This window comes from Muntiacus reevesi, chromosome X (assembly GCF_963930625.1).
Source record: "Muntiacus reevesi chromosome X, mMunRee1.1, whole genome shotgun sequence".
In the NCBI taxonomy this organism is placed as follows: domain Eukaryota; kingdom Metazoa; phylum Chordata; class Mammalia; order Artiodactyla; family Cervidae; genus Muntiacus; species Muntiacus reevesi.
The window spans coordinates 142725403-142745948 of NC_089271.1; the positions used below are offsets into that span (position 1 = coordinate 142725403).

Below are 20546 nucleotides of genomic sequence, written 5' to 3' on the forward strand. Positions count from 1 at the left end.
CTGTGTGGCTTGCCCCCCCCACCCCAATATTTTTTATATGAGGTAGGGAGAGATGGGTGGGTTTCTGAGTTTACAAGTAGACAGGCTGAGGAATTGAATGATTAGGATTCTAGAGAAGGCAAAGAGAACTCTGTTTACCTCAGTGGCTTAAACCATCCCCACCGGCATAATGCTATAACTGAGAGAAGGGATTTCCAATGGCCACGTTACCTAGGTCACAGGCATGCATACAAATTCACATATCACATTCATTGCATCCTGCACTGTATATGACTGAAGCTAGCTTTGTAGGAAGCTGTGAGGCATGGTGTAAATTGGTTTGTGTGTTAATCAGATGGCTCCGAAACCAAACATAGGCCTGTAATACTAGTTTTTATGTGGGGAGACGAAGAGGAGGAAGAGGTCATTTTGTAAGGGGGGAAGGCCTAGAGGGTTATTACCAGGTAGGGCATTGACAAGCCAGAGGAATGCTTGAGGGCCCAGAGTGTCCTGGCAAGGGAGAACCAGGGGTAGGGAAAGAACCAGGGGCTGGGAACCAAAGCCAGCTTTGCCTTCTAAGCTGTCTTGCTGTGACCTGGAAGCTGAACTGCCTCCCCACCCCCTGCCTCCACGGGTCTTCAAAAATAATTTCTCCTGTTGCCCTTAGCCCATTGCCATAGGTTGGCAAACTTCGAAGGTGGGAGTGGTATGCACGGGAGCTAAACACAGGCACTGCAGCAAGAACTCGAAGCTGTCCCTGAGAAGCTGGCTAAGAATTTGAAATGGAAAGTTGTTTCCTGTGAACTAAGCCTGAATGTTAAAGAAAAAAAAAAACAAAAACGAAAAGTTCAAGTTTCCTGGAATTATAGCTGCTTTAAAGCAAAGAGGATGAGAATGGAGAGGAGAGGAAGGTGTCAGAGAAACAAGCTGTGGTACCGGCCAATGGCTGAGAAGAGTTTTGGGTCTGCCTGACGGGGAGCCTTGGGTCCCAGGACGGGGGTGTCTACTGAGAGAGCAGGTGGGCTTCCCAATTTCAAAAGAAAGGCCCGAGAAGGCAGAGACCTCACACATGCCTTTTTGAGGTGAAGGTGGTTTTTGTTGGAAAGTAATGGATATTTGAAGGAAATAGACACCCAATTTCCTAGTGCCAGGCTCTTGGTACAAGCTTAATTAGTTTCTGTGGACTGGCTGCAAATGGAGCAGTTCGATTTGCACTTGTTAAGCTCTACAGCTAGGACTCGGATTTTTACAGCTGTCTTTTTCAGCACCACCTCATTAATCCTCCCAGCTGCAGAGGGAGGCTGAAAACTCAGTCATCTTCATTTTAGAGAAGAGATCCAAAGAGAAGAAATGATTTGTACCCCATCAGATGGCAAGTCAGCGGCCGGGCCGAAAATAGAACCAAACCCTGATTCTGGGGGAACCGCTCACCTTACTCACATGGCCACCTTGCTTTGCCTGCCCATTGTAGAGGAAGAAATTTCAGCTGGCACAGAATCTGACTTCCCTGTCTGTGCCCAGGGCTGTGGTTGGTGGTTTATTTGCAAAGTCGTGTCTGACTCTCAGCGATCCCATGAACTGTATAGCCTGCCAGGCTCCTGTGTCCATGGAATTTCCCCAGGCGAGAATACTGGAGTGGGTTGCCATTTCCTCCCCCAGGGATCTTCCCCACCCAGGGATTGAACCCATGTCTTCTGCATATTGCAGGCAGATTCTTTACCACTAAATCATGGGACTGACCTTGTGCTAAAGTGTGTCAGAGGCAACACTGGGGCTGAGAAGGAGACTTTGATAACATGCTCCATCTCCTCCTGGCGCCCCTTCCTGGCACTCTGTCATGCCAGGTCTCTCATACCCAAAGAGGTGCCTGACCCCCAGGGCCCAGATGCACAGAAATAGGTGAGCCTTAGCCGTCCTCCCCATGGGGCCTGCATCACTATATAGTTCATCTGATGGACTCAGAGCATGTCCAGCATTTCCATCAAAGCACATCTAGGGGTAGAGAAGGGTGAACCTGGACGCTGGTGAGGTAGACATGGAAGCCAGAAGTATCAATCATGGGTCTCGAGTGTCTTTGAAATATGTTTTCTTTACAGGAAGTTCAACTTCTTCATTCCTCTCCAAATTTTTACATAAAAACATTGAAGATAGGGACTCCCCTGGTGGCCCAGTAGCTGAGACTTTGCACTCCCAATGCAAGGGGCCCTGGTTCAATCCCTGCTCAGGGAACTAGATCCTGCATGCTGCGACTATGACCCGCTCCAGCCAAATAAATAATAAGTAAAACAAATATTTTTGAAAAGTTAAATATAGCAGTCATGTGGTATTTGCCTACAAAATCTTTGAGAAAAATGCCAGTGCATAAGGAGTATGGGTCATAGCCATGGGAAACTCAGATTCCCATTTGAGGAACATGGGGAAGGGGTGTTCTCTTCATTTTTGATGATGGTGACTTTTTGGACACAGCTGCTCTATATGACTCCACTGGTTCTGAGAGTCACGTGGCACTGGGGCTACTGGGTGAAGAGTCAGCTGGGCTTGCAGTATCCTGCACCTTCCACCCCACCTTACCAATGACCCACACACTGCCTGTACCTTGAGCAACAGTTACAGACCATCCTCTGATGAGTGTGGCTGCGCCTGTGCCTCTGTTTTCAGGGGGAGGGGCTTTAAAGTTGGCACCAGGCTGAGTACTGCAGGGTATCAGGTGAAAGCTTGGTCTGAGTTTGGAAACCAGCTAGCTTATGTAGTGACTTAACCTCTCTAGGCTTCAGTTTCCTCCAAGAAAAGTGGATTTGCTTGTAGTATCTCTCTCTAAGGATCTTAGAAGGTTTAAGATCATGCATGTGTGCATGCATGCTAAGTCACTCAGTTGTGTCCGACTCTTTGTGACCCCATGGACTGTAACCCACCACCAGGTTCCTCTGTCCATGGGATTCTCCAGGCAATATGCAGAGGGAAGGACAGTCATTGCAGACGGGAGGGCAAGCAGCTCACAGTGAGCACACTGCTAAGTGGTAGGTCCAGAACCTGCAGCTGGAAAGGTCAGTGAGGGCGCCAGACTGTCCCTGAGATACTGGGAGCATGGGCAGCGCCTGCAGACTTGGTGATGTGTGGGCCGTGATTGTGAGTGGGAAGCAGACACCCAAAGTGAAACAAGAAGTTCTGTACCTGTGAGAAGTCAGGCCTCCACGGTTTCCATGTAATGGTTGCTCCCAGCAAGTCAGGGCATTGAAACCAAGAAACCCACCTGGAATCCAGGACATTTTGCCCAGACCCGAGACTGAACCCTCAGGGGTCATTTCTTCTGAAGACACACACTCACAGTCTGGCTCCCAGCCTGACAGGATGGGGCATGAGACGGAGTTAGTACTCCCATCCTAGTGGCTCTTTGGAGAAATTTGATCCTAAGACAGAAAATCATGCCCCTTCCTAATGCTGGTAGCTGATCCTCTCCTGCCTCTTTGGCAGAAGAAGTTCTGGCTCAGGCAAGCCCTTTCAATTCATTGTTGATGAAATTGCCTATGATCCACAGTGTCTTGAAAGCAGTTTGGAAAAAAAAATGTGACTGTGCCAACACCACAGGCATCCTGGGCCCACACCAGTAGCCTGAACCCATTTTCCTCAAATGGCCTGAAGTTGGAAAGGCAGGAATCAGGCTCTGGGGACTTGTATCAGGTACAGGATGGCTGGAGAGGATCAGCTTCCGGCTCTAGTTCAGGCCAAAGATGGTGAGGAAGGTGCTGGTGGGGAGAAGCCTGTGCCAACCCCCATGGTCTCCCAGCTATTGCAGAGAACCATCCCAGGTCAGGAGAAAAAGCCCATTGAGCACCTCGGGGGAGTTTGTGAAGCTTTTGGAAAGTAACTGGTGAAACTCAGCTCTGAGTCTGTGGGACACTTTTCCTAGTTGGCACAAAGGTATCTCATAGACTTGTGGGGACCTGTGATTACCACAAGGACCCAGAACAGGAGAAACAGAATCAGCACCCACCATTAGGTATCTGAAAAACCAGAGAAGTTAGTTCTGCTTAGAGTCCTGCTGCTTCTATTGTATGAAAATACTCCTCTCCCTAGAAATTGCCAGAGGCCATTGCACAATCTGTAATGGACGTGACTCCTCATCTTTGATAGGAGGATGCCAGGCTGCTGGGCCTTGTCCAACTGCACTGACTGGGGTTAGCCATTCCCAGAGAAAGGACCTTTTTCACGAGGGTCAGAGGTCTGGCAGGACTCTCTCACAGCAGTCATCTCATTCAACATATTCATTCAACAAATATTTATTGAACACCTATTATGTGCCAGGCAGGTACTGTGTGGGTGCATACGCAGACTATAGAACTGAATAAGAAATGCTTTCTGACTATAAGGAGCTATTGGTGTGGTACAGGACTGCAAGTTTCTGGACTGTCCAATCAGGTCATTTAGAGTGGTGGCAGGCCTCTGTTCACACTGGGACTGACTTCAAGAGTCCCAACCTTGATGTCATGGGATGTATCCCTTGCCGGTATTTCCCCAAAGAGTTCTGCCACCAGGTCACCCTGGGTGGCCTCCCACATGCAGAGCCACCCAGCCTGACTGTGCTGTCTCTGGCTCCTCCTCCATGCTCGGCTTCCAAACCACTTTAGCCATGACCTTTGCACACATGAGAAAAAGCATCTGTGCCCAAGCTTTGGGAGGAAGTGACTCATTAGGGCTACTGTACACAGTTGTATAGGATGTACACTCGGCCAGAGAAGCAAGTGGGGTTGAAATTACCAAGCTATGTGTCCAAAGGCCTAGCATCACCCAGAGGACTAGGCCTGTCCCCCTCCCCCCAATTCATCATGGCAGGTGGATGCAGCAGGGAGAAACTTTTCCTAGTTGGCACAAATGTATCTGATAGACCTGTGGGACCTGTGATTACCCAGAACAGGAGAAATAGAATTGCTGGCCCCCATTAGGTAACTCTCTGAAAAACCAGAGAAGTCAGCTCTGCTTAGGGTCCTGTTGCTTCTATTGTGTGGAAATACCCCTGTCCCTAGAAATTGCCAGAGGCCATTGCAAAGGATTGGCTAGCTTTAACTACAGGCTAGTTCTGAGGTAACTAGGAGCAGTTTCAGAGGAAGAGGCCCCATTTCCCAAAGCAACTTGAAAGCTGACCTAAATATCTTCCAACTCCCAGGCCGTCCAGTGCTCTCAGCACGGAGCACATGGTGTTTCTGTGCTACCCTTGCCCAGTCAGTTCTGAGCTGGCAGCCATGGTGGCCAGTTGAGCCAAAGGTCCCAGGGTCAAGTGAAAGGAGTACAGTACCCAACTCCTGTGACCAACAGGAGACTTCTAAGAGGGGCAAAGGGGAGGCTGGAAGAGCAAGGTTCTCAGTTCTCCTTGTCTACCGGGGCCCAGATAGATGGGTAAGGGGCCCAGTGGGAGCATTCAGAGGGTTGCCAGCAACCAACAATTCAAGGACACAAGGACTTCAACACAGAGGCACTGCAAAGACTTATTGGGATATAAGATGAATAGATTTAATCATTCTTGTTTGAAAAACAAGACATAAATTAGTATATATATAGAATTTATATATTTTATGTAGTATATATACTATATACAGACATTAGAAAATGTGTCCTCTCCATGAGGTTGAGGGAGAGGTGAAGGATGGCGGTGGAATGAATGACACAGCCGGGGCCTAAGTGGTGAAGAGGCAGGATCAAGAGGTTGGGAGAAGAGGGAGACCATGTCAGCACGCAGGCTCACAGTGGTCGTGGGGGCAAGGGTTCCCCACCTGGCTGCATCTCTGGCCCATTAAACAACTTGGTCCTGTGGGAGGAGAGGCAAGGAAGAGGGGGGCGCTGGCTTCTGCAGAACGAGCTCCCCTAATCCTTGCCGGGAAGAATTGCCACTCAGGGGGTCTTTTATCACACTCGGGGGTACCAAGGACAGGTGGGGGTTGAGCACAGTGTACATCTTTATAAAACTCACATAAGAACGGGAGGTTTCACATGAGCCTCTCACAGAACGATGAATGAGGCAGACACAGGGCACAAGCATGTGGGGAATATGGAGAGGTGCATGAGAAGCAATCTATACAGAAGAAACATTGGCTTTCTTTGTTCCCTACAATGGGCAATTAGTAGGGACTCCGTGTCTTCACTCCCAGGAACACTGTGGGGGGACGGTGACGGCAGCAGATGTGTGTCAAGAAGAATGCGAAACAGTGTGAATTCCCTTCCAGATGACTCCGGGGGAGGGGAGAGAGAGAGAGAGAAAGGGGGAGAGAGAGGTGCAGGACTGCACCGGGTAAGGCGCTCAGCTTCTTTTCTTAGAGAGACAAATCCACAGGGTCAATACACAGCCAAAAGCATATACTCAGGATTAACATATCACGCTAGCTTCCAGAAGTTTAAGATATAGTCATCGACACCCCCCACCCCCGACCCCCTGCCCCCCACCCCCCACCCCCCACCCCCAATCTGTAGCTAAGTCAGACTCCTAAGGACAGTCTGTCTGGTAGAGAGATGTTGAGAGGAGTCGCATGCTGGCCGCGACAGCCCCTGTGCTGGGCCGGGCTGGGCAGGGCGGGCTCCGAGGCCTGCACTGGGTCTCCCCAGGGCAGATGCGGTCACCAGGTACCTTACCCAGGACGAGCGGGGTAATCCCAGATGCCTGCTCCCTAGTGGACTGAGCTGCCCTGCCCATCAGCAAGGGACAGGGCACTTTGGGGATGGCTGGTGTGGAGCTACTGGGCCCAGGGGCGAGCGCTCCCAAGGCTGCCAGCCTGTAGAGCTGGCCGCCAGCAGCCCAGAGTGGCTGTTTTCTGCAGACCCACCACCTGGGCACCAGCCCTCAGGGTGGCTACTGCCGAGTGAGTGAGAGCTTGGGCACATCTGGGCTGTGTGCCCTCTCCCTTCCGCTTGCTCGGCACCGCTGTGGCCCTGGAGGGGAACAGGTGCCAAGAGGAGCTCGAGACCCATGGGCTTCAGGCCTGCCTCCCTCTGACTCCCACGATGGAGCAGGAAGTGGACCTGACGTCACGTCTCAGCCCTAGAGAAGAGAGAAAATACAGCTCTGTGACGGGCATAGTGACGGGGTGGGGGGGCCGTGGCCCTCACAGTGACGCCCAGAGGCCAGGGAAGGGGCGAGGATACTCAGGGTGGCAGCTGCCTGGAGCCCTCAGGGACAGCCTCCAATCCAGGGACTTGTCAGTCCCTGGAGACTGAGGGCTCAGGGGGGCCCTGACTGGCCCAGCAGACACATATACTCACCACAAGATGCAAAGACCACAAAGCTCAAACCTGGGGCCACGGTTGGAGAAGGGGGGCAGGCCTGGGCAGATGGCCTACTTAATAAGGGTCTTTAAGGAGCGGGTGAATGTGCTCATAACAGTCGCTGAAGTTGGGGAGCCCGGTGGGTGGCCCCCAGCTGCCCCCATAACTGTTGCTGCCTGCTGTTGCTGCTGCTGCTGCTGGTTAAGGTTCCGGGCAGTGGACTCCTCAGCTGCACGCAGCAGGAAGGTGTAGTTCCTCACCACCTCTTCTACCTTGGCCAGCAGCTCCTGGCGCTGGGCCTCAGAGCGCACGATGAACACCAGCCGCACGAAGGTCTCAATGAGGCTGCTCAGCACCTGGAAGCTGCCCGTGATGGCCGCCAGCATGTGCGTGGGGCTCTTGTCCACGTTGGCCACGCGGCGGCAGGAGGCCCGGAGCTCCTTGAACTTGAGAGCCAGCTCCAGTTTGTATTCAGAGATCTGGGAGACGTAGGGCTTGGGGGCACGGGCCTCAGGACTGGCCACACACTGCCGTAGGACTGTCAGCAGCTCATTGGTGTCCAGCCGGGCAGCCAGGAAGCCGTCGGGCAGGCCATAGGCATGGGCCCGCAGGGCATTGATCTTGGCCAGGCTTCCCTCGAAGGTGGACACCCGCAGGTCGATCTCCTGGGTGCGGGATGCCTCGGGGCTGCTGCTGCTGCAGGTGGCGGCATCCAACACCTGCAGGGTCCTGCTCACCACGGGTACTACCTGCTCGTCCAGCTTCATGCCGGGCAGGATCTTCATGGGGATGGAGTACGAGAGCTCATCCTTGCCATCGCTGGCGTCATCTGCCATGTCGCACTTGCGGTAGTAGAAGCAGTAGCGGATGGAGCAGCACTTGCCACTCTCACTGTCCTCGTCCAGCTCCGCGGGCTTCCGATACACCTCTTCTGGCAGTGAGAACACGGCCATCTGTCGGGGCCCTTTGGTCTCAGGGGCGACATGGACGTAGGAGGGGTCTCCCAAGGTCGGGGACTCCAGCGACTTGCTTTTGGGACCCACGCCTAGGGGGAGGCCCGCCTCTACCTCCTTGGCCTCCCTGGGCAGCATGCCCAGGGGTGGGTGCGGGTAGATGTCTGAGGTCAGTGAGGCCCTGTCACCCTGGTCCAGCTCACTGATGCTGTAGCGGCGCATCAGTTTCCTGTAGTTGGGAGCTCCGAGACACTCGCCCCCGGAGGCACACGTGGTCAGGCAAGAAACACCACTCTCAGGGTCCGATCGGCACTCTCGGGACTCCAGGCTGGTGGAGCGGATGCGCCTGACACTGGTGGGGGTGTCAAGGCTCAAGCCTGGGCCGGCCTCTGGCTGCCTCTGGGTAGGGGGGACCCTGTCCCGATCCTTCCCCCGGAGGCTGGGCACTGGCGTCTGGGGAGCCTGAGGCCGGGACCCCCTGCACATGCGCTTGCAATCGCAGCTGCGCCTCTGCTCACGGGACATGCCAGGTCCCTGCTGCACAGGGCTGCTGCGGAGCTGGCAGCTGCAGCGGCCTGGCGCTGGAGGTTGCAGGTACTCGGTACCTGGCAGCTCCCCCTGGCTTGGCGGCTTGAGGAGTTCCTCGAGGAACTCCAGCTCATACTGCTTCACCTTCTGCAGCTGGGCCTGCCGCTCATCGGTCTCCTTCTTCTGGCGTGTTGGGAAGGTGGCAGAGAATAAATTACGGAGCCGGAAAGGACCCCGGGAAGATTTGGGCTTGGCAGGGCCTTCGGAGGCTGAGTGGGCTCCATCCAGGGTGGTTTCAATCTTTCTGGAGGGCATAGTGCTCACCTGCCGGCTGGCGGCTTGAGGCCTCAGTGGGCTTTGGCCTCGTGGCGGGCAGCTGGGGCTCTGCAGAACCATGGGGTAGCTAACTCGGGGAACCAGGCTGGCCTCCTCAAGTTTGCTGCTTTGGGGGGTGCTCTCCAGCTGCCCCTTCTCCCCATGGCCAGAGACGGTGCCCTGTTTGTGCACAGAAGGCTTGGTACCCTCGGGCCCGCTCTTGCCTGCCACCTCCCCAGTACCTTGCTTGCCTGCTGACTCTCGACTCGCTCGAGACAGATAGGTTTTGGTAGGGAAATTTTGAACAGGCAGCCTGTCCTCTTGTGGGGAGAGGTGCAGGCTCTCAGCTCGGCTCCCTGTGGGTGCTCTGGAGCTGGAAGAGACCTCTGGGCTCAGCTGCTGCTGGGAACCGTGAGAGGTCTCCGGAGCACCGGGGCTCATTTTGAACTTCAGATTCTTAGTGGCACTGCCACTCATTGTGCTAATTTCTGGCCTTACTAGGCTGACCTCTGACCTCCCCATGCTGGCCTCTAGCCTTCTCTCCCCACTGCTGGGGGTGTTCCCCAAGGCTCCAGCAGGGGCAGGTAGGCTCTTAGTGTGAACCACCTGCTGTAGGGCAGCTGAGATGATGGCTGGGGTCACGCTGCCCTTTGGGTCCAGGATAAGCTTGGGGCTCAACCTGACCTCCTTGGGCAGATTCTCCCTTAGCTCAGAGACCTGCTCTTCACTAAGGGATGGCGTGGCCGCCCTCAGTGACATCTCTAGGCCTGCCCTAGTGTGGCCAGGCCCTTTGTCCTCAGGAACTGGAGACAGCAGGCTCAGATTCTTCGGTTCACTCAGCTGTGGGGACAGTGCTGGGTGCACTGCCAGGGTGTACATTCGCTCACGCTGTGGCTGGGCCTCCGATGGGGGCAGCTTCCTCCGAGCGCCTGGGGGACCGGGACTCTGGCCTGCAACCACTGGCTGTAGGGATGGGTTGGGATCCGGGCGCCCGAGAGAATAAGGGGCCGTGAGAACAGTCTGGGCTGCACAACTCTGGATCCGGAAGGGCAGGTCCTTGCGGGTCAGGAGGCTGTCCTTGTTGAGGTGCTGGGCCAGGAAGTAAGTGGTATTCTGGTGCTGCTTCATGGCTGACATCATCTCTGACATGTCTGTGAGCTCTGAAGAGTTGGTCTCATGGCCCGAGTCCAGTGATGATTCAGGGGTGATTGTGGCCAGCACAATCAGACCTGGAAGGATAGGAAGAGGGGTCTTCAGCACTTACTCAGGTCAAGTCCTTTCTGATCATATGTAGACGGTCTATGAGGGTCAAGGTTAGTCAACAGGATTTCAAGCTGGGAAAATCCAGTCAGCCCTGGGGGGCCTGCAGGGCTGAGGGTGTGAAGCAGGGAGGGAAGGGGACAAAGAGGCAAGCTGGGAGAGGGGTGATGAAGGGCTGGAATCCAAAGAGAAACAAAAGAGGCCAGAGAGAAGATCTGGGCAGTTTGATGGCAAATTAACATGCAAATCACAGGCAACATAACATGCTAATCATCACTATTTTTAGACTCAACAGCCTAGGAAATTTTTGTTAATTGTCCTGAAGAGAGCTGACAAAGAGAGCTCCCTCTCTCTGGCACTCCTCATTTGGTCAGACTGGCCTACTGTCCCCTCAGCTGAGACCATTTAGCAGACCTTGGCCTCTCTCTGGCTACCACACGGGCCTCTAGCCTCGGAGCAGCTAGTGCTTGGAGCTCCAGACTCTGAGTAGAGAGTCATGCTAGGCCTAGGGGCCGAACACATAGGGGCTGCCCAACACCAAGGATGCTCTTACAGACAAAAAAGGCACGTGCTTGCCCTGGTCAGCTAGGCTCCCTCTGACCCCAATAGCTTCACTTTCTGTCCACACTTGTCCTTGCCTCACATGCTTCCCCATATGCCTTCTTCCTCCCTATTTCTTTCCTTTCACTACAGCACTGACCTCTTTTAGGCATATGTGTATGGAAGGATGTACATGTGACTATGGGTGCATGTCAGACGTGTGGGCTTGTTTATAAGATGGATGTATGTGGGTCTATAACAGGGAATAGCATGCATGTTGTATGGCTTGCCTACAAAATAATAAGAACAATGACTACCACTTACTGAATCCCTACTGTGTACTAGGAAGTTTTTATGTATTTTGCAGGAATGATCTCAATTTAATCCTCACAACACCCCTATGAGATAGGACTGTTGTTCTCAAATCCATTTAAGATGATGAAAGTGAGGCTCAGAGAAGGTTAAGTGCCTTGGAAAAGCAAAGGTGACACTGAAAAATGGTGAAGGAGCCAGGACTTGGGTGCATCTGACTGAGAGCCAAGACTCTGAGGCAGGATAAAGGCCTTAGCCCTGAGCAGTGATGGTTCCTGGTTCCTCTGACCCCAGGTCCCTATGTGGTTAGTTGGTCATTTTGTTTTTCTTCCAGACACATGCATGCTGGATGCTCCTTGCCTGTCTTCTATCTCTCTCACAATTTTGCTCTGATCCTCCATTCTGGCCTGGCTCCGTAGCTGTCACGGCCCCAATCCCTGGAGTCCATCCGCAAGACATTTCCAAAGCGATGGGATGGTGAGAACCAGACCTGTAGCGGGGGCTGAGCAGAAGCTCCCTGTCACAGCATCATTGCTCCCCCAACCCTATCTGAACTGCCTCTGGGCCATCCACTGCCCTGACACATCACGCTGACTTTGACCTTTGCTTGGGAAGAAGAAATGTCACCAAGAAGAAACTGGCCCTGCCTGGCCAGGACAAGGAAGGGGAGGCAAGAGAGAGGAGGAACGGGCTGTTACCTGCAGTCTGTGGGGGTGGGGGATGTGGTCCATCCTCTGAGGCTGCCAGGGCTTCCAGAGCCTGCAGAGTGGACACCAGGGCATCATCTAGCTCCTGGGCATGATCTCGGACTGTCCGGGTCTGCACGCTGTCAATCAGTGTCACTGGAATCTCATCGTACAGGAGCCCCCGCAGGTGGCGTCCTTGCTCCTGGCTCTGGGCAGCCCGGCGCTTGGGGTCATCCTCATCAGAACTGTTGTCTCGGAAACCAGGAGGTGGGGCAGCGATGGCAGGCAACAGCGAAGTGCTCTCATCTTCTTCCTCTTCCTCCTCCTCACTCCCGGGGGGTGGGAGGGACATCAAGTCCACCATATTGTCACGAGAGGAGCCAGACCTCCCACCTTTTCGAGGGCCCAGCTGCTCCTGGAGTTTGGCTTTGCAAGAGTCACAGTAGAAGTTCAGGGCTTCAGCCCCAAGGGAATTGTCCAAGGTGTAGGAGCGGGCCCTGCTGGCACAGGGCTCGTGGTCTAGGCTAGCTGCATCAAAGTCATCAGGGATCGCCTCATAACCTTGGCCAGAGCTCTTGGACGTGGGGTCAGACTTGGTCCGGGGCCTGGTCTCCTCAAAAAAGATTAAGTTTTCATTGACATCCATCCGGCTTTCCTGTTCCTTCCTTTGTTCCCGCATGTGGAGGTAGCAAAAGCTGACAAGCTCAGAGTCGGCAGGTGGGGGCGTGCAGCGGCTCGACTTCCTGGGGCTGGTGCCCACGCTGCCCACATAACTACTCTCCTTTTTCCCCAGGTGGCCCCCAGTGACAGGGCGGTGGGCGCTGTGCATGTAATCTAAACCCAGAAAGAGAATCAACAGATGAGTCCTGGTGCTGAGGACTGTGGCTGAGTTCACTTGGTGTCTCGGGCCTGGGTCTCTGGTGCCCAGCTGGGTGGTGGGTACTAAGAGAGAGCATGATTTGGCTGCTAGAGAAGAGGGAAGGGGCAGCCAGGCTGCTACTGACCCTGAAAGTAGAGTGAGTAGAAATGAATGGCCTGGGTGGCTAAGAGCCCCAAGGTATGGGGGCAATGGGGGCCCCCATGGGGGGCCTTTTCTGCAATGGGAAAAGGCATGGGGTGAGGTGGGGTGGGGGTGAACAACTTGGTGTCTGGGCAGAGTTGGACTCTTACATGGGTATGTGTCTGGTCCAAGAGTCAGCTGTACGGGTGAGGTTTGTCTCATGTTCCTTCGGAACTGTCACTGTCTCCAGCCCCACTCTATTGAGAGCCTGTGTTATACCTGTGTGATGGTGTATCTCTTCTAGCAGAAGGAAATGAATCTGACAAATTAGCAGTGCTTTAGTGAGAAAGTGTATAACAGGTAGTACAATTCCAAGAGTGTGTATTTCAAAGAGGATGGTCAATGGAGGGCACCTAAAAGAACAGAGCTCTAATAGTAGAATTTGGGGCATCTGAATGTGTCAAGCATATGAGAGAGATGCTGGCATGTACATTATTTGGGAGGAGAGTAGGGGGAGCATTTTTTTCAATTCCTCAAATCACATCACTTCTCTGTATTCATACAGGGCTAGTCTGCCTGCACTACGTACATGTGGCAAAATATTCTAGTCAAGTATTTTTTTTTTCCTGACCATGCCTCACTTATAAGAGGGATCTTAGTTCTCTGACCAGGGATGGAACCCAAGCCCCATGCATTGGAAGCACAGAGTCTTAACCACTGGACTGCCATGGAAGTCCGCTACCAAATGTATTTTAGAGACAGTAATTGCAGGAGGAGTTCAGAGGAGAGAGAGAGCCCTTCAGTCTAGAATGATCAGAGAAGACTTTCACAGAGGAGATTTAACAATGGTAAGTGTGTAGATCTGGAGATTATTCATAGCAAATGCTTTCTTTCTGAATGGCTTCTCTCTTTTAGTCTGTTTCTTGGGCCCCTTCCCATGTTACTTGTGAGAATATACTCCGACAATGCCATTTCCTTTGCTATCAGCAGACAGACCAATGGCAAACACTAACTTAGGCTAATGCTATATACATGATCCCATTTAATCCTCACAACAACCCAATGAGGTAGGTGCTATCATTATCCCCATTTTACAGAGAAAGAAACTGATCCATTCATTTTGTGACTTAACCAAGGTCACATGAGTTGTAAATGGCAGTCTGGATTTCTTTTTTTTTTTTTTTTTGGTTATGCTACGTAGCTTTTGGGGTCTTAGTTTCCCAACAAGAGATTGAACGCAGGACTTTGGCAGTGAAAGCTCAGAGTCTTAACCATTGGACCAGCTGGGAATTCCCTCGCAGTCTGTATTTGAGCCCAGGTTTGAGAGACTACAAAGTCTATGTATTTTTGTTTGTTTTTTCCTTAAACTTTTAATTTTATGTTGAAGTATAGCCAGTTAACAATGTTGTGATAGTTTCACTTGGACAGCAAAGGGATTCAGCCATATTTATAGGTGTATCAAAGCTAGTGGAGGTGATGGAATTCCAGTTGAGCTATTTCAAATCCTAAAAGATGATGCTGTGAAAATGCTGCACTCAATATGCCAGCAAATTTGGAAAACTCAGCAGTGGCCACAGGACTGGAAAAGGTCAGTTTTCATTCCAATCCCAAAGAAAGGCAATGCCAAAGAATGCTCAAACTACCACACAATCATCTTACACGGTAGTAAAGTAATGCTCAAAATTCTCCAAGCTAGGCTTCAGCAACACATGAACCTTGAACTTCCAGATGTTCAAGCTGGTTTTAGAAAAGGTAGAGGAACCAGAGATCAAACTGCCAACATCTGCTGGATCATCAAAAAAGCAAGAGAGTTCCAGAAAAAACATCTATTTCTGCTTTATTGACTATGACAAAGCCTTTGACTGTGTGGATCACAATAAACTGGAAAATTCTGAAAGAGATGGGAATACCAGACCATCTGACTTGCCTCTTGAGAAAGATGTATGTAGGTCAGGAAGCAGCAGTTAGAGCTGGACATGGAACAACAGACTGTTTCCAAATAGGAAAAGGAGTACGTCAAGGCTGTATATTGTCACTCTGCTTATTTAACTTATATGCAGAGTACATCATGAGAAATGCTGGGCTGGAAGAAGCACAAGCTGGAATCAAGATTGCCGGGAGAAATATCAATAACCTCAGATACGCAGATGACACCACCCTTATCGCAGAAAGCAAAAACGAACTAAAGAGCCTCTTGATGAAAGTGAAAGAGGAGAGTGAAAAAGTTGGCTTAAAGCTCAACATTCAGAAAACTAAGATCATGGCATCTGGTCCCATCACTTCATAGCAAATAGATGGGGAAACAGTGGAAACAGTGGCTGACTTTATTTTGGGGGGCTCCAAAATCACTGCAGATGGTGATTGCAGCCATGAAATTAAAAGATTCTTACTCCTTGGAAGGAAAGTTATGACCAACCAAGACAGCATACTAAAAAGCAGAGACATTACTTTGCCAACAAAGGTCCGTCTAGTCAAGGCTATGGTTTTTCCAGTAGTCATGTATGGATGTGAGAGCTGGACTATAAAGAAAGCTGAGCACCGAAGAACTGATGCTTTTGAACTGTGGTGTTGGAGAAGACTCTTGAGAGTCCCTTGGACTGCAAGGAGATCCAACCAGTCCATCCTAAAGGAGATCAGTCCTGGGTGTTCATTGGAAGGACTGATGCTGAAGCTGAAACTCCAATACTTTGGCCACCTGATGCGAAGAGCTGACTCATTTGAAAAGGCCCTGATGCTGGGAAAGATTGAGGGCAGGAGGAGAAGGGGACGACAGAGGATGAGATGGTTGGATGGCATCACTGACTCAATGGACATGAGTTTGGGTAAACTCTGGGAGTTGGTGATAGACAGGGAGGCCTGGCATACTGTGGTTCATGGGGTCGCAAAGAGTCGGACACAACTGAGCGACTGAACTGAAATGAACTGAACTGATTTTTCCCCAAACTCTCCTCCCATCCAGGCTATCATATAACTATACAAAGCCTATGTTTTTAACCATTACCCTATAGTTCATCATGGTGGTCTGGATGCTGGGGAAAAAAAACACAAAACTTCCAAATGCCTTTCAGATTCAAGTTTGATGGGGGCAATGCATCAGTGTTACTTTTCACTGGAGCTTACAGCCATCACAAAAACGTGATGCTGTCACTTAACAATGGAGCCCCAAAATACATGAAGCAAAACCTGATTGAATTGAAAAGATTAAAATACAATTCAACTGTGATAGCTGGAGACTTCAATACCCTACTTTTAATAATGGATAGAACAACTAGGCAGAAGATCAGTGAAGAAATAGAGGACCTGAACAGCACCATAAACCAATTAGACCTAACAGAAATCTATAGAATATGTCATTTAACAATAGCAGAATATACACTCTTCTTAAGTACACCTGGAACATTCTCCAGGACAGACCATGTGTTAGGTCATAAAATAAACCTCAACAAATTTAAAAGGAATGAAATCTTATAAAGTATGTTTTTTGAGCACGACAAAATTAAAATAGAAAAAAAATAATAACAGAAAGAAATTTGGGAAATTCACATGTACATGGAAATTAAATTAAACATTTCTAAATAACCAATGGGTCAGAAAAGAAATCACAAGGGAAATTGGAAAATACTTTGACATGGATGAAAATGAAGATACAATGCATGAAAACCTAAGAGATCTAACTAACGTAGGGTTTAGAGGGAAATTTATAAATACCTATATTTAAAAAGATAAAAGATTTCATATCAGTAACCTGACCTTCCACCTTACAAAACTTGAAGAAGAGCAAAGTATGGGAATTCCTTGGCAAGCCAGTGGTTAGGCCATGGCACTTTCACTGCCATCGCTTGGGATCAATCCGTGGTGGGGAAACTAAGATCCTGCAAGCCACAAGGCATAGACAAAATAAACCCCAAACAAAGAAACAAAAACAATGAATTAAACTCAAAACAAGAAGAAGGAAAGAGACAGTATAGAGGACAGAAAAATAGAGAAACATCAGTGAAACTAAAAGTTGGTTCTTTGAAAAGATTAATAATACCAACAAACTTTTAGCTGTACAGACCAAGCTAAAGAGAGAGACAATTCAAATTATTAAAATCAGGAGTGATAGAAGGGACATTACTACTGACTTTCCAGGAATAGAATCATTTATAAGGTGAATATTTTGAATAAGTTTATGCCAGCAAATTAGATAACCTAAGATAAAATGGACAAATTCCTAGAAATACACCAATTACCTAAACTGAATTAGAAGATAGAAAATCTAAATAGGCCAATAGCAGGAAGATAAACTGAATCAGTAATTAACTCCCCCCCAAATTAATCAAGTCAATCAGTGAGTCAGTCCAGGCCCAAAATGGCTTCACTGGTGAATTTCATAAAGTGCTCAAAGAAGTAATTTACAGTAATTCTTCACAAATCCTTCCAAGAAATGATAAGGAACGGATACTTCTCAGCTCATTTTACAATTGTCAATATTACCTTGATACTAAAACCAGACAAAAACATCACACAAGAGAACTAGAGACCAATATTCCTTATGAATATAGATATAAAATATAATATAGTCCTCAACAAAATACTAGCAATCAGAATCCAGCAACATATATCAAGAATTACACATCATGCCCAAGAGGGATTTATTGCAGGAATGCAACACTGGTTTAACATCTGAAAATCAATTAATGTAATACACCATGTTAATAGAATAGAGGACAAAAACCACATGATCATCTCAATAGACACAGAAAAATCATCTGACAAAGTCTGACATCTTTCATGATAAAAGTCAACAAGATAGCAATAAGGGAATGTCCTCAACATGATAAAGGTTAACTGTGAAAAACCAAAGTTATTTTCATACTTGATGGTGAGAGACTGAAAGCTTCCCCCTAAAATAAGGAAAAAATCCAGGATTTCTACTTTCACCACTTCTATTCAACACCATACTTGGATTTCTAGCCAGGACAATTGGTAAAATGAAATATAGCCATCCAGATTGGAAAGAAAGAAGTAAAACTATCTCTATTTGTAGGTCTTATATATAGAAAATCCCAAGGAATCCACTTATAAACTACTAGAACTAATAAACAATCTCAGCAAGACATCCCTGGCAGTCCAGTGGTTAAGACTGTGCTTCCACTGCAGGGGGCATGGGTTCCATCCCTGGCTGGGGAACTAAGATCCTGCATGCCACATGGTGCAGCCAGAAAAACAAAAAGAGAAAAGCCCAATACCAGCAAGGTTACAGTATAAACACTTAATATACAAAAATCAATTGTATGTTTATGCAGTAGCAATAAATAGTCTGACAATAAAATTAGGAAACAATTCTATTTACAATAGCATCAAAAATAATATACTTAAGTATAAATTTAATAAAAGAAGCACGAGAATTATACACTGAAAACTACAAAACATTTGTGAAAGAAACTGAAGATTTAAATAAATGGAAAGATATTGTGTGTTCATGGACTGGAAGACTTAATAGTGCTAAGATAGCAATACTTCCCAAGTTGATCTATAGATTCAACACAGTCCCTATCAGAATTCTAGCTGACTTTGTAGAAGTGAAATGAAAGTCACTCAGTCACATCCGACTCTTTGCGACCCCATGGACTTCTCCAGGCAAGAATACTGCAGTGGGTTGCTGTTCCCAACCCAGGGATCGAACCCAGGTCTCCAGCATTGCAGGTGGATTCTTTACCAGCTGAGCCACAAGTAGAAATTGACAAGCTAAATAGAAACTGACAAGCTAATTCAAAAATTCACATGGAATCACAAGATCCAGAATAACCGAAACAATCATAAAAAGAACAAAGTAGGAGGACTCATGTCCTGATTTTAAAACTCACTACGAAGCAATGGTAATTAAAACTGTGGTACTGGCATAAGCTTAGACATTATTGGTCATATGGAATAGAACTGAGAGTCCAGAAAAAAATCCCTTTTTTATGGTCAAATAGGCCAATTTAAGAGCTTCCCTGGTGGCTCAGTAGTAAAAAAAATTCTGCCTGCCAATGGAGAAGACGTGAGTTGGATCCCTGGGTCGGGAAGATCCCCTGGAGAAGGGCATGGCAACCCACTCCAGTATTCTTGCCTGGAGAATTCCCTGGACAGAGGAACCTGGTGGGCTACAGTTCATGGTGTTGAAAAGAGTTGGACATGACTGAGCACACACACACACATGCTGCCTCTCTAAACATATAGTCAATGTAACCATATTGAGTGGGTTCAATTTAGATCATAGTGGCTGACTCTAGGGAATTCTGGGTCAGCTGGGGGGATGGTATGTAATGACTTCTGTGCTTTAGGTAAGCAGTGCTCTAGGGGAGCCAGGAGCACGAACTAGCAGTTCAGGAGGTCTCTACCCACAGGCACCGTCCACAGGGCCCAGCCATGCACCAGGTGCTAACTCCCTGGGAGGCAGATGAATAATCAGCATAGCCAGCCTGGCAACGAGCTGCCATCAGAGGTGGGTCCCAGGGGCATGTGCACTAAGCAGGTGGTGACTTCTCTCAGCCAAGGTCCTGACGTCCAAATGCGGCTTCCCTGCTTGCAAGATGGAAACATCTCCCAGCACCAGGTTGTCAAGGCCAGGTGACACACAGCCTGCCACTTGGTGCTGTGATGTGCAGATCCAAGGAGCAGCATGGGGCTGTGTGGCAGAGACAGTATACCTGGAAAAGCCCACATCTCTGGACAGAAGATTACAGATGCCAATGAAGTCAGCTATGGTATGCTGACGGCTGGGACCGCCTGCCTCTCAGACTGAATCTGCTGTAAATTGCTCATCAGCTTTCCCCAAGAGGGATGCCCTAGTCTAGCCCTCTGTACTCAGCTACTCTCAAGGGTGACTTAAATGCTTGCAAAGAAATAGGATGGTGATTCAACTGTGCTCTGCTTAGTCGCTCAGTTGTGTCTGACTCTGCGACCCCATGGGCTGTAGCCTGCCAGGCTTCTCTGTCCATGGGGATTCTCCAGGCAAGAATACTGGAGTGGGTTGCCATGCTCTCCTCCAGGGGATCTTCCCAACCCAGTAATTGAACCCAGGGCTCTCGTATTGGTGGTGGTTTGTTTACCGTCTGAGCCACCAGGGAAGCCTGGTGATCCGACTAGATCACTATATAAGTATATGTGTGTATGTGTGCTCAGTTGTGTTCAACCCTTTGCAACCCCATAGACTGTAGCCTGCCAGGCTCATCTGTCCACGGACTTCTCCAGGAAAGCATACTGGAATAGGTTGCTATTTCCTCCTCCAGGGGATCTTCCTTTCCCAAGGACCAAACCTGCATCTCTTGCATCTCCTGCATTGGCAGGCGGGTTCTTTGCCTATATATGCTCAAGCATATCTCTCTCTCTCTCTCTCTCACACACACACACACACACACACACACACACACACACAGCAGGATGTTGACTTAGCTAGTCTTACTATATTCTACAGTCCAGTAATCATTACTGGTTATAATAATGACCTAGAGGCTTTGGAATAAGTTTATGTTCTTTCTGACTCATCATTAAAAAAGCCTGTTATGTTCAATCCAGCTTTAGCACTCTGTGCATATTGTGGAGTTTTAACTTCAGGAAAATCAGTAAGCCATGCATGGGCTATGTAGTAGCCATTAAGCATAATACTTGATTCACTAGACCAAACTGCTTTATAACCATGGAAGAAAATGTAGAGTGAGTCCCTCCAACTGTGGTCCCAGTTGAGGCCCCCAAACCTTA

General features: G+C 49.2%; 1 protein-coding gene across 1 annotated transcript in view; it reads right to left on the reverse strand.

The window, feature by feature from the left end:
* Positions 1-6473: 6473 nt before the first annotated feature.
* FRMPD3 (FERM and PDZ domain containing 3) overlaps positions 6474-20546 on the reverse strand; it is a 46734-nt gene continuing 32661 nt past the window's right edge. Inside the window, exons 10-11 of the mRNA XM_065915570.1 lie at positions 11834-12655; positions 6474-10252 (exon numbers count right to left, since the gene is read on the reverse strand). Coding sequence (XP_065771642.1) covers positions 7299-10252; positions 11834-12655 — 3776 coding nt within the window. The 3' untranslated portion in view covers positions 6474-7298. The remainder of the gene's footprint in view (positions 10253-11833; positions 12656-20546) is intronic.